Consider the following 15,696-nt stretch of genomic DNA (forward strand, 5'->3'; position numbering starts at 1 on the left):
CAAGTGGTAACAGTACTGTGCATAAAATCTAAGGCATTCTAAGACAGGTGCCGTATACACAGAAATGCTGGCAGTAGCCCTCTTTTTTTCTTCCCTCTTTTTTTAAAGCAAAGACCTGAAAAGATATTGAGTGTGCTTAATTTGGAAATGACAGCAAATTGTGTGTGCATGAAATGGAGTATGATTGAATTATAAGAAATTATGAATATGAAGAATTCAGAGAAACCTGGGGAGACTTGTGTGAATTGATGCAGAGTAAAGTAAATAGAACCAGGAGAACCCTTTAGAACACTGAAAAACAGAGCTCAGGTCAGTGCAGTATCCAGTCTTAGTTTCAGAGGATTCATGGTGCAGCTTTCTTTCTACCTTTAAGCAGAACAGTAGTAGATTAAAAATACACAGGGCAAGCAATTTCAGATATGGCCAATGTGATGATTTGTCTGTACTTTTTATAAGGGGTAGTTTTATTGGTAAAGAAAAGGGGAGTCATTGGGAAGAAATGGTGATGCTAAAAAAAAAAGATAACATCAGTAAAAAATTTTTTTGAAAGCTAGGACATGAAAAGAGAGAGCTAGAAGGAACCTTAGAGACCATTTAGTCCAACACCATCCTTATACACATGAAAAAGGTAAAGCCAGGAAAGGCAAAGTGGTTTGCCCAAGATTACATGGGTAGTAAATTGCAGAACCAGGATTCAAACCCAGGTTTTTTTATGTGTGGTGGGCAGACATCAGCTTCTACTCCCTTTATGTCTTTTCTTTGGGATTAAGGTGGGCTGGGTCAAAAGTCTTTATTTTGTCCTCTGCCTTTCCCCAAGCTCTCATCCATCTACCTCTGCCCTGCTATATTCCATTCTACCTCTATTATTTAAAACAAACAAAACAAAACAAAAACCCAAAAAGAAACGCCTTTTAGCTAGATATCTTTGCTTTACACTCTCTGGCATTTGTAATGTAAACTGGATTTCCATAGAACACTATGCAATCATGAAATGGCAAGAAGAATAAGCATACTCCTTGTTCCTCACCTCCATTTCAGATGGACTTCTTGCTACCATTACTCAACAACTATCTTGTCTTCCTTGGAGATTCACACCATTACTCTTTATTAGACAATCAACTATTAAGCATTTAAGTGCCCACTGTGTGCCAGGCACTGTGCTAAATATTAGGGATACCAAAATAAAAAAAAAAAGAAAGAAAAGGAAATGCTATCCTCAAGGAGCTTGCTTACAAAATTAATTAGTGAGATAACATGTAACAGCTGTTCTATGAACAAGCTACGTACTGGATAGTTAGGAAGTCATCAGCGAAGAAAGGCACACAAAATGAGAGGGATTGTGAAAGGCTTCCTATAAAAGGTGAGATTTTCTCTGGGTCTTGAAGATATTTAGGGAAACCAGAGAGTATAGATGAGGGGGAAAAACATTCCAGGCATGGAAGACAGTCGCTCAAAATGGCCAGAACCAAGAGATGGAGTATCTTGTTTAGGAAACAGAAAGGAAGTCAGTGTTGTTGGATCAGAGAGTATGTGAGGGCATGTAAGATATAAGAAGATTGGAAAGGTGGACAGAAGGGCCAGGTTTTGAAGGACCCTTGAATGCCAACCAGGCAATTTTATATTTGATACTGGAGGTCATAGTGAGCCACTAGAGTTGATGGGGTTGGGGAGGGAGAGAGATGACATAGTCCAACCTGTACTTTAGAAAAATCACTTTGGTAGCTTAATGAAGGATGGATTGGAGTAGGAAGAAACTTGAGGCAGGCAGATCAGCTAACAGGCTGTTGCAGTATTCTAGGCATGAGGAGACGATGGTCCATACCAGGGTAGTGGATATCAGAAGAGGGGGTAATATCAAAGGATAAAAGGAGGCATATTTCAAAGATGTTGCAAAGATGAAATTAATAGACTTTGGCAACAGATTGGATATGGACATTGGGAGATAGGAATTGAAAATGACATCTAGATTGCAAGCCTGGAAGTCTGAAAGGGTAGTGGTGCCTTTGACAATAATAGAGATGTATGGTAGGGGGAAAATAATGATTTTTGTTTCAAACATATTTAAGATGTTTACTGGACATCCAGTTTGAGATTTGTACAAGTTAGATGTGGTATACTGGAGGGCAGCAGAGACATTAGGGCTGATTTGAGAATCATCAGAATAGAGGTGATAATTGATTATCCGTAGGAGCTGATGAAATCACCATGTGAAATAGAGAGAGAAGAGGACCAAGCTGAGAGCCCTGTGGGACACCCATAGTTATTGGGCATGGCCTGGTGAGGAGCCTGAAGAAGTCTATACAGCAGTGGGAAGGGCCAGAGAGTGAAGACAAATGACTGATAATACAGTGAAATGGTTGAAAGACTGTAAGACCAAGGGAGAACATCTGAACAAAAAGTCTAGTTCACAAGCAGTATAAACCAACAACAAAGAGCTCTTAAAGGTTGGAAGAAAAGGGGTAAAAACTTACAGCAGAATACTATAAAGAAATATTATACCGCGAAGAAAAATGAACCAGAACTGTCAGATAGATGAAAGAGTTCTGGAGATTCCTCGGAGATCAAAAACCAACAGGGCAAAAATCCAGAAGGGTTCAAAAGAGGAATAAAAAATTCGAAGGAAAGTGTTAGGAATTAAGTTAGGTAGGAAAACAGAGCTCTAAATCTAAAATTTAAAAATACAAAGAGCATTGTTTTAAATTTAAAATAATGTGAAAGACATATTAGCATCAGTAAAAGAAGTAGAGAGTCTGAGAGAAGAAAGAACAGGATTGGAACATAAAATACAAAAGTTGTGGGAGATTTTACAATAGAGGAAAAAAGAACAGCTTTTAAAAAAAGACCACATGAATTCTATACAAACCAAAGCAATTGACTTGGAAGGTAGGGTACCCAGAGATACTTAAGGATATGGTACTGCAAAAATATATACAAGAAAATTGCCTAGAACTTTTAAATTCAAGAAACAATATGGCATAGTGGATAGGGCATTGAACTTGGAGTTAGGAACACATGCATTAAAATATTATCGCAGACACTAGCTATGTGACCCAAGGCAAGTTACTTAACCTTCTCTGTCTCAGTTTCCTCATCTATAAAAGCAAAGGATTAAACTAAATGGTTTAATAGGCCCTTTCTACTTACATATGTATGATCCTGCTAATACACAAAAGGAATTGATCCTGTGACTGTGCAGGTCACCACCAGATAAAAAAGTCCCACTTTTGAAACTACATGCAGCGATTAAATTTTACAATTTCAATGGTAAATAATAAATTTTTTGAAAAGCCAGGAAATAGATTTTCAACTGCAAAGATACTTTAATTTTTCATTTTTTTGTTTTTTACCAGTTATGAGAAATGGAAGAGAATGGAATAATATATTCTAAAAAGTATATGTATGTATATATACATAGCAATAGTAATAAATTCAAAAAGTTCCTTCAAAGCTTGGCTGTCAGTGAAAAAGATGGAACTTCAAGAGAGGAGAGGCAGGATTGAGAAAAGAAACAAGACAGGATGATCCACAAGATAGCATTGGAGAGTGGAAGCACAATAGTCCAGTTATCCTCATAGCTACTATGGTGAGGATTCAAAGAAAAGCACTAGATGAAGAAATGATCAAGGAGAAATCACAGCTTTTGCCAACTTCTCTTCACAAAGAGATATCCAGAAGTTTATGGAGATTGGAAAAGACCGACCCTAGGGCAATTTTCACTGAATCCTTCCATCTAAGGGACCAAGTAAGCCTAGAATTTGAAGCTGAGTGCCAGGGTTGGAAGGGAAACAAGATCTTAGAGCAGGCTCTATCCAAGGATAACCAAAACTGTTTCTCTGACTTGAGAGTTGGGTCAGAAGCCTGCAGCTCTTGGATTCAAAGACAGTTCTCAGGATGTACTCTGGATTAGACTACCCAGTGTCAATCACCAAGGTACAGTAGTCTGTCCAGATGCTTCGGAGGTTCTTGAAGAACACAGTGCTCATTAACCAGATAATACAGAACAGTAACAAAAAACACCCTATTGTTATTTCCAGAAATGAACAGTACCTGGCCCCAACATGAAGTTCCAATTCATGAAAAAAGCCTGGAAAAATGAATAAATGGAAAAAAATTATAAAGAAATACCATGCAGCCAGTGATGTGCAGGACACAAACTCAGAAGACATTAATATCATCCACATCATCTATAAGCAGAGTCTCAAAGAAAATTACAGTTTCTCATAAGCTTTACTGGAATTCCTGGAAGAAAAGAAGAACCTAGTATAGGTGTGTTTGTGAATTGGATAATTCAGAATAGAGCAGAAGAAAAGGAAAATAAAGAGAAGGGCAAATTAAAGGAAAACAACATCTTGAAAGGAAGTGTCAGCACACCCCATACACACCCCTTTCCCCTGCACAAAAAAAAAAAAAAATTAAAGTAAGAGATTTGAACAAGGGAAATCCAGGGAAGGAAGATTTTGAACTGCAACCTTACCTTAGCTAATCAGGGGGAGAAAGAAGGGTAAAAAAGAGAGTTAGACCCAGATAAATAAAAAAGATAAAAAAGTATACAGTTGGGGAGAATTTGTGCGAATAGATTAGCTTGAGTGATTGGTATAAGCAAAACTAATCGTAGTGAGAAAAGTACTGACTTAAAAGAGAAAAGGAGACATACAGCAACACACAAAATAAATGGAGGAAAAGACATTCTTAACAAATGATAAACGTAAATGTGGATGGATTAAAACAATCCAGTCAAGTGAAAGAGAGTAGCAGAATGTATAAGAAGAAAACCCATCGAGGTTATTTATACAAAAGAGTCCAGTCTAAAAAGTAAAGATACACAAAGGGAAAAGAAAAACATATATACTTTTGAAGATGTGAACAGAATTCCAGTGAGAAAAGGGGAGAGGGATATCTAACAGAGCTGATGTATAGGGAATTTAGGAACCACTATGTTAATCAGAAATGAACAAAATACCATAGATGTGGCCTCAATTGGGCAAAGTGTAGTAAGACTATAGCCTTCTTATTCCTAGAATAAGGATTCCTGCACCTTTTTGGTTTTTAATTATATTTTTTTCAATGAATAAACATTTATTTTTTCTCCCTCTCAGTTCCCTTCCCTCCTCCCCATTGAGAAAGAAGGAAAAACAAAACTCTCATACCAAATACATATAGTCAATCAAAATAAATTCCTACATTGGCCACATCCAGAAATTTCTCTTATTCTGCTCCTTGTGTCCATAACCTCTTTGTTGTTCTTGCCCATTGGTCCTCTGGAATCATGGTTGGTTTTTGCATTGATCAGAGTTCTTCAGTTTTTCAAAGCTGTTCATTTTGACAGCGCTTTCTTAATGTAGCCAAAGATCATGGTAGCTTTCTGAGCTACCGTTCAAGTGTTGATTCATATTGAGCTTTCAGTGCAGATCTTTTTAGATAAACTGTCTAACTGTTCCTTTCCCCTCTTGCACTTGTGAATTGCTTTTTCAATCCAAATGTAGGCCTTTATGTTTCTCCTTATTCAGTTTCATCTCATTCAGTTGTAGCAGAGGAAGAAGGATATAATGACTATTCAAAAATACGTGTACTAACGATCTAATAAAATTCTGTTATGTAGATATGCTATGATTTTATTCAGCTATTCCTCAGTTTTTTGACATATAAGTTGTTAGTAGGTTTCTATCTGCCCTTTTAGTTTTGCCTATATGTAAATATTTCTTTGAAAAGATTTTGTGTGTGTGTGTGTGTGTGTGTGTGTGTGTGTGTGTGTTCAGTTATAGTAAGCATGACTATATTTTAGCCTGTAATGTAAAAAAGCATACTTTTTGATAGTGGCTGGAAACTGGTGTTGGGAGTGATTGTTATGTGGTTTTTGGCTTTAGCAAATATATCTAATGTGGTATCTTTTGTCCACAGGGTCACGTAGGGACCACTGCAACCAAAAAAATTGATGTCTACCTCCCACTGCACACAAGCCAAGACAGACTGCTACCAATGACAGTTGTGACCATAGCACATGCCAAGGTGCATGACCTAATCGGCCTAATCTGCTGGCAGTATACAAGTGAAGGACGAGAACCCAAGCTCAAGTAATTTACTTTCTTTTCTTCTCCCCTTTGCTATCCAGCTTTCTTCTGATCAGTCTCTGAATAGCCAGAGAAGTATTTTTAAACACATGCAACTTACTAATTATGCAAGTCAGTTATCCTCTCTAAGGTTCAGTTTTCTTCTCTATAAGATGAAGAGAATAATAATACTGGCATACCTTCTAGAGTGACCATGAGGAAAGTGCTTTGTAAACCTTAAAATACCGTAGAAACAGGTTGCTGTCATTATTCTATATTGCAAATCAGCTTTGTCGTAAGGTCTCTTTAAGATTTCATTAAATAAGAAAATTTATATAAAATATATGGTGGATTGTAAAAGACTGTACATAAATAGATATGAGCTTTATTTTTATTTCAGCAAACATTTATGATATGTTTTCTGTGTGTAAAATTCAGATATTTAAGTATTATCATAGCATTTAGGGAAACTTTACAGTCTAGGAGAGAAGATAAGACATAGATATCAATAACTTTTTCCTAGGCCTTCTAGCTGCTGCTTTCTCTGTAGTGAATTTTTCTTCAGTTTCCTTATGTGACTGTTTTCTTGGGGTGCAGGTATCCTAAGATGAGATGAGGAAGCAGTATGGTACTGGAAGGAGTCCTGGATTTGGACTTAGAGGACCATTTGTTGAATTCTAGCTAAGTTGTCACTTAGTACTTGAATGATTTTAGGGATATTACTTAACTTCTCTGGCCCTCAGTTTCCTCATTTGCAAAATGAGAAACTTGGACTAGATAATCTCTGTGTTCTTCCAGTTCTGTGGACTTTGGCATAAAATAGAACAAAATCACTGAATAAAATAGGGGGAAAAACCTCAAAGTACTGTGGGACAGGGGGTAAGGGAGAGAAAGGAGGCAGCAGCATGGTACTAATAGATAGAGGGTATCCTTAAATCCTTGATTTAAGGATATCTGTAAGAAGTTTTGTGAGTGCTGTGAGAAATATATTGTATAAACGTTAAACTACTGTAAAAGTGTAAATTGGGGGGTGAGGATTGGAAGAGAGAAGGGAGCTAGTATTTGTTAAGCACCTGCTAGGTGTGAGGCTCTGTGCTGAGCACTTTACAGATGTTTCAGTTGATCCTCACAGCTACCCTGGGAAGTAGGTGCTATTATTATCCCTTGTTTGAATTTGAGGAAATTGAGTCAGATGGAGGGTAAGTGCACAATTAGGTCACACAATTAGGAGCTGTTGGAGGCTGGGTTTCAATTCAGAACTTCCTGACTCTAGATCTACTCTGCCTAGCTGTATGTTTTGGTGATTGTCATTATAGTTTTTGCTGTTGTTGTTCTCATTATCTGAAGAGGATTATAAATGAAGAGTTGGAAGGGACCTCAGAAGCCATTTCAATCTCTGTGTTTTGCAGATGAAGAGCTAAAACCCTTGACCTGGTACTTTTAAAATGGGTAGAATCTCTATAGACAGAGATGGAGGGGATGGATGGATGTACTGAGGAAGGGACAGACGGGTGGGGAGGCATTCCAGATGTCAAGAGTGGGAGCAAACTAGTGAAGGTTACAAAGAGGAGCCGGGTGTACGATGTTAGGTAGACAGTAGTGATCATTTGTCAAGAGTCTAGACAAAGCAAACATATGTAATACATGTAAAGCTTTTTTCTTTGATCTGTGGTGTTGGTATTCTGTTCATCCAGGAATGGACAAAGGGAGTTTAGTTCTTAATATCATAGTGCTAAAGCTGAACAGGGCCTTAGAGATGATCTGTTCCATGCCCCACTCCAGTCCCTCCCCTCCCCTCTTCTCTTTTTTCAAAAGAGGTAAGTAAACTAAAGCCTGGAGAGGAGAAACTATTTGCCTGAAGTTATAAAGATTTTGACATTAAACCCAGTGTTTTTTCTAGTACATTATATAGATATTCCAAAAGATACTTGAATTCATCTTTTTGGGTACTCCCTCTGTTGACACAGTTAATGCCACCACCATGCTTTCTCATCCTGTGTAATTCTTTCATGTTGTATCTTTAAACCTCTATAGAAGCTAGTTAAAAAAATGCTTAGGACCTTTTAGTTATTTTAATACCTTAGGACTACTAGTGTTTATTTTGTCTCTCATTTTTGCTACATTGTACTTCCTGGTTCAAAGGAAAGAGATGTTATAGTCAGAATGGACCTTAGAAATACTTGAATTCAACCTGCTTATTTTATTATGATAGTTATTGTCTATACTTTTTGTTTTTACATTCCAGTCATTTCCAGATGTACCCTGCCACATTCTTGAGCACTGCTGAAGTAAAGCAAAATCAACTCAAATGTTCTTATCTCATAGTGTATCCAGCATTTTGCACCCTGCTTCCCCTACTTCCAACTGAAAAGAGCAAATCATTGGTTTTTGTGGAAGTGAAAATTCAGGCTCAACTAGGTAAAGTGACTTGCCTGAGGTTAGACATGTGATAAATAGCAGAACTCAGTTTGAACCCATCTCCTGACTCTGGTGCACTTTCCACTTCTCATGCTGCCGCCTTTAATGCTCCTTACATAGTTACTGTTTACATGAACTCCTTATATAAAGTTTCCCTTATAATTTTCATAACTTGCCTCACTTTACCTCATAGTGAAATGTTGCCAACTTGTATAGGACTCTTAATTTTTGAGGCACACTTATATTTTCAAGTGTCCAAGAATAAGGCCCAAATTATATAAAACAGGTTTTGATGTTAAAACACCTACTTAATGACAGACTATTTCAGGAATTTGGCAGTAGCATTTTCTTGGATGTCCTTTAACGGTCTTTAGCTTTTGTTGCTTAGTGACACTGGCCTTTATGCAGAGAGCCCTCTAATTTTATCTCATCTGACCCATTTCTTTTGGATATTATAGTCCCACATGGTTTATAGTATAGGTAAAAATGTCACTAAAGAGAAGAAAGATATGAAATGAAACTAAATTCAACCAAGTATGTAGAGAGGTGATTTGGGCTAGAGATGATATAGTTGGGAGGGTGTTAAGGGACCAATATACAACGTATCCAAAGGAAGAAAAATACCAAAGGGATGGAAAAAAATCTTGGACCTTATTAATTATTTTCATAAAGCAACCAACAGAATATCAATAATTACTGACCTATATTTATACTTCATATCTTTACAAATACTTTATGAGCATCTTTGAAATGGGTTATTAGTAGGAAACAACTAGACCTTTGTAAGTGATATCCAGCAATGGACCATATTTTTACCATTTCACAATTAATTGAAAGATATAGGGAATATAAGACCTTATGTTTATTGTTTGTTAACTAGGGAAAAAAGCCCATTTGACTTGGTAGAAAAAATTGCTGCTTTATAGGCTGTTTTACAACAAGGTGTCTCCCAACTGTACATCAAAATAAATTAAGATTCTTTGGAAAATATACTAACAGAAATAGGCCTTTGCAGTGACCTGAAAATAGACATCAGATGAGACATAAAACAAAGATGTAATGCCTGCCAAACATATTCACCATAAGTACGAGTAAGATCCAGTAAGGAATTCAGTTCAAAGATAGATTCTCCTCACATAGTGAGGAGATACACCTGTTTGTGGGTGACATTGGGCTGAGGAGAGACCCATGATTACTCAAAAGAAGTTTGGCGTGTCCTTCCAAACACATAAGTGCAAGTAGAGAAAGAATGTCTGCTCCTAGTAGATTTCAATATGCATTTGGATTGTCGCTATATAGAACTTGTCCAATAATATGTATATCTGGGACATATAGTACAACCATGTAACAGATTGAATCCAGCATTTAACAAGAGGCAGACAGAGGATTTATAGCTTTTGGGACATTGCAAAAGCTCTTGTACTTTTTCTTCCAAGTTTCCACAAAAGCAAAGGTCCACCTTTTCAATATTAACATTCTGTTGGTATTGTTTTAAAACAGTAAGACATAGAAGATAACTGCCTTTGAAGAAAGAAAAATGAGCATCACATGTGTAGCAGTGGAAAGGTGCATGATGGATGTGAGCAAGCTAAACATATAACCCAAGAGGAACTCTAAAGAACAGGAGTAAAACATATTAAGGAATTGTATAATAGGAAGATGAGATTGGTTGACCATGAGGCAAGAGGAAGGAATGGCAGAGTCAGTGGGTACCTTTACAGTGTCAGGATAAATTGAGGAAGGCCTCTGGCTTGTTAGGTGGATTCTCTGTAGTGAACTTTAAAAGGATTGGACAGAATTTTATAGGTTCAGCAAATGTGATTACATTTGTGATCTGAGTCATTGGAAATAATTGCTGAAATGATGTTTTCACAAATTTATTTGCATAGCCAACCCATCCCATCCATCCACCTGTAATTCTTTCTTTACCTCCATGCATTTTTTCCCCTTGTATAGAGTGAATTCACTGGGACATAGGAACCTCCTCTCATTCAGTCTGAAGATCTGTTTTTGAGTACTGGCCCTAATACTTAATCATTTGGCTTAGAGAATATAATTTTCCTTTTGTAAGTCACATTTTATTCCTCTGGAAAATAGTAATAACAATGCTTCTGCTATTTATTTACTTCCCAGGGTTGTATTAAGAAGAATGCTATAAAAATGGGAACTATTAAAGTTCTGCTTTGATGCCTCATCCCAGGCATGAGCCTTCCTGAGTTCTTTACTTATCTCCACAGAATGAGCCTTTTGGTAGGTCCTGCTGGACTGGAAGAATTTGAAGTGCCAACCTAGAGAGGGAGTGCGTAGTGGTTAGAGAAGCTGGTGTTGCACTGAGTGAGGAGACCTCTTCCCCAGAGCAAGGATTTTTAGGGGATTGATTTTTCAGGCCAAGCAGCCAGAACAATGCCCTCCTAGGTGTGAGGTGTGTTTGATCTGCATCAGGGGAGGGAGCTCCCCTGCTGATGAAATCATGGATCTTTGAAGTACTATATTTATTGTATGCCTCATGCTTCTGTCCCTGTATCCTTTCTTAACTTACACACATTTATTTAAGTACCATCAACTCTTTTCTCCCAGTAAGTTATCACCAATGAATCATGCTTTTTAGTATTCATGTTAACATTGTCACCAATTGTGCTTTATTAAGTTATCCTATAAAAAATCACTAATAAGCACAGTACTTCACAAGTATAGCATTTTCAGTTTTACACTTTCTGCACAGCAGCCCTAGTTTCAGTGCAGCTAGGTGATGCAATGGATAGAGTTTTAATCCTTCCTCAGACACTTACTAGCTGTGTGACTGCAGCTTAACTTCTCTCAGCCTTGGTTTCCTTATCGATAGAATGTAGATAATAATAGCACCTCTTACTGGACTGTTGTGAGACTCAAATGAGATAACATGTGTAGAGTGCTTTGCAAACTTTAATGTCCTATGTATGTGCTAGGTGTTATTATCATTATTAATGCTAGGAGAAAGATATTATAAGAATTATGTTCCCCATTACACAAGGGAGATCATTGGGCCTCAGATGAGTTCAGTGATTTGCCCAACACCACAAAGATGTGTGGAAGTTAAAATTTGAATGCAGATCTCCTGACCTCTAGTCATCTTTGCATTAACTGTATTGCTGTCCTGTAAACGGGATCTCTGGTAGTTTTCTGTACAGGAATTAAAAGAGAAGGCCTAGAAAACCATAATGTTGTTCTTTCTTTCGGTTGTATCCAACTCTTTGTGACCACCGTGGACCATAACACGGCAGGCCCTTCTATCTTCCACTATCTCCTAAAGTCTGTCCAAGCTCATATTCATTGCTTCCGAGACACTGTCTATTTATCTCATCCTCTGTTGTCCCCTTTTCCTTTTGTCTTCAATCTTTCCCATCATCAGGGTCTTTTCCATTGAATCTTGTCTTCTCATTGTATGCTTAAAGTATTTAAGCTTTAGATTCAGTATTTGTCCTTCTCGTGAGTAGTCTGAAAATAACTAGCTTCAAAAGAGATATCTGTCAGTAAATTAGTAGAGCAAACTCATTTCTGCCTTCGTTCTGAAAAAATCTTCATTACATCCTACCATTGTTGCTAGTTATCAGCTTACATCTCTCTTCCCATTATCAGTCACATTACTTCAAAAAACATTCTGTACTTGGTACCCCAACATCCTCTCTTCTCACTCTCTTCTCAGTCATCTACAATCTCGCTTTCTTACTTTGTAATTGAAATTGTTCTTTCTAAAGGTACTGATACTCCCTTTACTGACCAAATCCAATGGCTTTTCCCCCCAATCCTCTTCTTCCTTGATTGCATTTGACACTGTTGACCACCCTTTCTTCCTGGATATACTTTCTTCTCTGAGTTTTCCCAGACTTCTTTCCTAGTTATCTACCTGTTCAGTAGAGTCTTCTCATTCTTCTTTGCTAGTTTGTCATCCATATCACACCCTCTAACATGGGTATGAGTCTGAGAGTGTAATCCAAGGCTCTAACCTGAACCCTCTTTTCATTTCTTTCTATGCACTTGCTTGGTGACATCATTGCCTCCCAATTCAGGGAACAAAACAAGCATTTCCATACATAACACAGTACAGTAAAAAAGATGATTGCGTGTGAAACTGCAGATCTGTTATGTACAACTTACTATTCCCTCCAAACATACAAGAAAGTTAGCACATAATTTTTTTTTTCTTTTTCCCTGCCATAGAGATAGTTACCATTAGACACAAATAGGTGTGTGTGTGTGTGTGTGTGTGTGTGTGTGTAAAATTATTTTATACATACTAATATATATCACTTCTTGGATGCAGACAGTGTCTTTTTATATTCTTAATTTTAAACTTTTCTATTTATAATAGTCAAAATGACTTAGTTGCTCTAAGTCATTCTTAAAATAATATCACTGTTACTGTATATGATGTTTTCTTGGGTTCTGCTTACTTCACTCTTCATTGTTTTGTGCACGTCTTCCTGTGCTTTTCTAAGATCAGTGAGTTCATCATTTCTTATATAGCACAGTATTATTCTGTCACAACCGTATACCACAACTTGTTCGGCTATTCTTCAATTGATGTGGATCCCTGCAATTTCCGGTTCTTTGCCACCACAAAGACAGCTGCTATCAACATCCCATTCACATTCAAAGTTATGATTACTATTTTTGAATTTCCCTCCATCTTATTTTTATTCACTGTTTTCTTTCTCAGCCTCTCTTTTTACCCTGTCTCTATCACCTTATTTTCTCCTTCTACTCTGCCAACCCCACTTCGCCCACCCCTCCGAGAATCTCCCCATCCTTTCCCTTTCCCCCTCTAGTCTCAATCCACGCACTCCTCTAAAAAACTCTTCCCTACCCTGTCCCCCAGTTTTCAGTGGCTCCCGTGGGTTCAATTATCATTTCTTTACAAATGATTACTAGATCTATATATTTAACCCTAATGTCTTTCCTGGGCTCTAGTACCACATTGTCAATGGCTTATTGATTATTCAAACTGGATGAGCTGTAAGCATCTCAAACTCACCGTATGCAAACAAGAATTCTTTCCCTTCAAATTTTTCACCCTTCCAAACTACCTTAGTGTTGACACTACTGTCCTTCTAATTACCCAGGCTCATAACCTTGATGTCATCCACAACTCCTCACTTGCATTCGCCCCACAGTCAACCAGTTATCAAATATTGCTGTTTCTATCTCCACAGCATTGCTCATTTACATCCCATTCTCAACACATTCAACTGCCACCCTCGTTTAAACTACAATAATCTATTCCTTTTTTGGATAGCCCTAATTGTTGGAAATATTTGCTTTCCTTGAACCTAAATTTGCCTCTTTGTAATTTCCACTCATTGTTCCTGAGAACAGGGACTATTTTTTGCCTTTCTCTGTATCCGCAGCACTTATAGTGCCTGGCACATTACTATGTGCATTTAATGTATGTGTATTAACTGACTGACTGGTTTTTCTCTCTAGGGCCAAAGAGAGCAAGTCTAGTCTCTCATCAGTGTAACAACCCTTCAGTTACATCCTGCTATCTTCTCTTTTGCAGACTGTGTTCACTTGCTTCCACTGATCCAAGTTGAATGGCATGAATTCAGTTTCTTTCACCATCCTACTTTTCTCTGGCTTATCACTATACTTCTTAAACTGTGTTGCTCAGAATTGGTCATAGTTCTACAGCTTTATATACCTAGTACTTAATGATAGACTGGAGGCTGTCTCCAACATAGAATGTGAAAAAGCAGCTTAGGGTAGGGATGAATAGGCAAGTTGAGTATCCAAGATCAGGAGATTCAGAGTTTTGAGATGTGGTTTTTGCTGGATGATGGCATAGTTGGTACATTAATCCAATTTTTAGATAATTCCTTTTGTTGGCATTCAAGGCCTTTCACTACTTATCACTACTTTACTTTTTAAGCCTTAACTCATATTCCTTTCTTTCACTTAGCTTTAACTTAACTAGACAGCTTTCTTCCTCCTGATACACATTATACTACGTCAAACTCAACAAGGAAACAGGAATAGGGAAAGGTGAGAGAAAGATTTAAAAGAGAAAGAAGAGCTGAGAAGTGAATAATCAAAAGAATAACAAATTTCATTTTCACAAAGTGCTTCATAAAAGAACTGCTTTGGGTATGGTTTGGACAAGATGACCTCTGCAGTCACTTTCATGTCTGGAATTGTATTGTGAAAATTCTCCAGATAGCTTATATTGATTGGGCAAGCATAAAAACAAATTTCAGAGCCAAATACAGTTGAATTTTGGTTTATCTGTGTCTTGTGTCTGCTCATTTCTATAGTGTGGGTACTAAAATTTAAAGGTACTTTCTTTTAAAAGTACGTTTTCCCCTAAGTATTTTATATCAGAACTTCAGATCTGCCAGTGACTATTGTGAAATCCTTTGTATTCAACAGCCATCTGAGTAAATTATTGTAAAAGTCCCTATAAAAACGTTCACATTTATATTCATGGAAGTGTATTCTTTCCAGTTGTGGCATACATACTTAGTGTCCAAAATAAAATTTCTTGTGAAATTTTGTTTAAGTATCCTTAAGTAAAAGCTTCTTGAATAAATAAGAACATTGTTATTTATACATTCTAAGTTCAAAGTAACTCTAAGTATAAAGCCATGCACAAACTAAAACTAGGCAGATCTTTGAATAAGTACATTGACATCTAAGGTTATGATGGAAATATTTTTTCTTGGAATGATATGTACAGTACTTATTACAAGTATCCACTAAGTTTTTCATTTTTTAAACTTGGAATAGCACATTGGACAGTTGTTTCTTCCTCCTTTTCACTTTTAAGATAATATAATGTCTAGGGCGCAGTGGAGAGAGCACCGGCCCTGAAGTCAGGAGGACCTGAGTTCAAATGCGGCCTCAGACCAAACACTTGACACTTACTAGCTGTGTGACCCTGGGCAAGTCACTTAACCTCAATTGCCTAAAAAGAAGAGAGAGAGAGAGAGAGAGAGAGAGAGAGAGAGAGAGAGGGGGAGGGAGAAAGAAAAAAAGATAATATAATGTCTTGAGATTCAAGCTTTGAGTTTTATGCTTTCTTGGTTTTTTTTTTTGAAAATTATTTAGTTTTACATGCATTTGTAATCCACCCCCAGTTAAACAAAAAATAATCAACCAAACTTTCAACTTAAATATGGAGGAAAACTCATTCTCACATAGGTCATGCCTGAAGATGTCTAGATGTCTTTCTGCATTTTAAGTTCATTGCCTCTGACTT

The 15,696-nt window shown here is 37.2% G+C and overlaps 1 protein-coding gene across 4 annotated transcripts in view; it reads left to right on the forward strand.

The window, feature by feature from the left end:
- MAPKAP1 (MAPK associated protein 1) overlaps positions 1-15,696 on the forward strand; it is a 319,648-nt gene that overhangs the window by 146,359 nt on the left and 157,593 nt on the right. For all 4 annotated transcript variants that reach the window (XM_020967543.2, XM_078150124.1, XM_020967541.2 and 1 more), the window contains one exon: positions 5,899-6,071. In XM_020967543.2, coding sequence (XP_020823202.1) covers positions 5,899-6,071 — 173 coding nt within the window. The remainder of the gene's footprint in view (positions 1-5,898; positions 6,072-15,696) is intronic.

The sequence above is a fragment of the Phascolarctos cinereus genome, unplaced genomic scaffold, assembly GCF_003287225.1.
Source record: "Phascolarctos cinereus isolate Bilbo 61053 unplaced genomic scaffold, phaCin_HiC Scaffold_2;HRSCAF=192, whole genome shotgun sequence".
Taxonomy (NCBI): Eukaryota; Metazoa; Chordata; class Mammalia; order Diprotodontia; family Phascolarctidae; genus Phascolarctos; species Phascolarctos cinereus.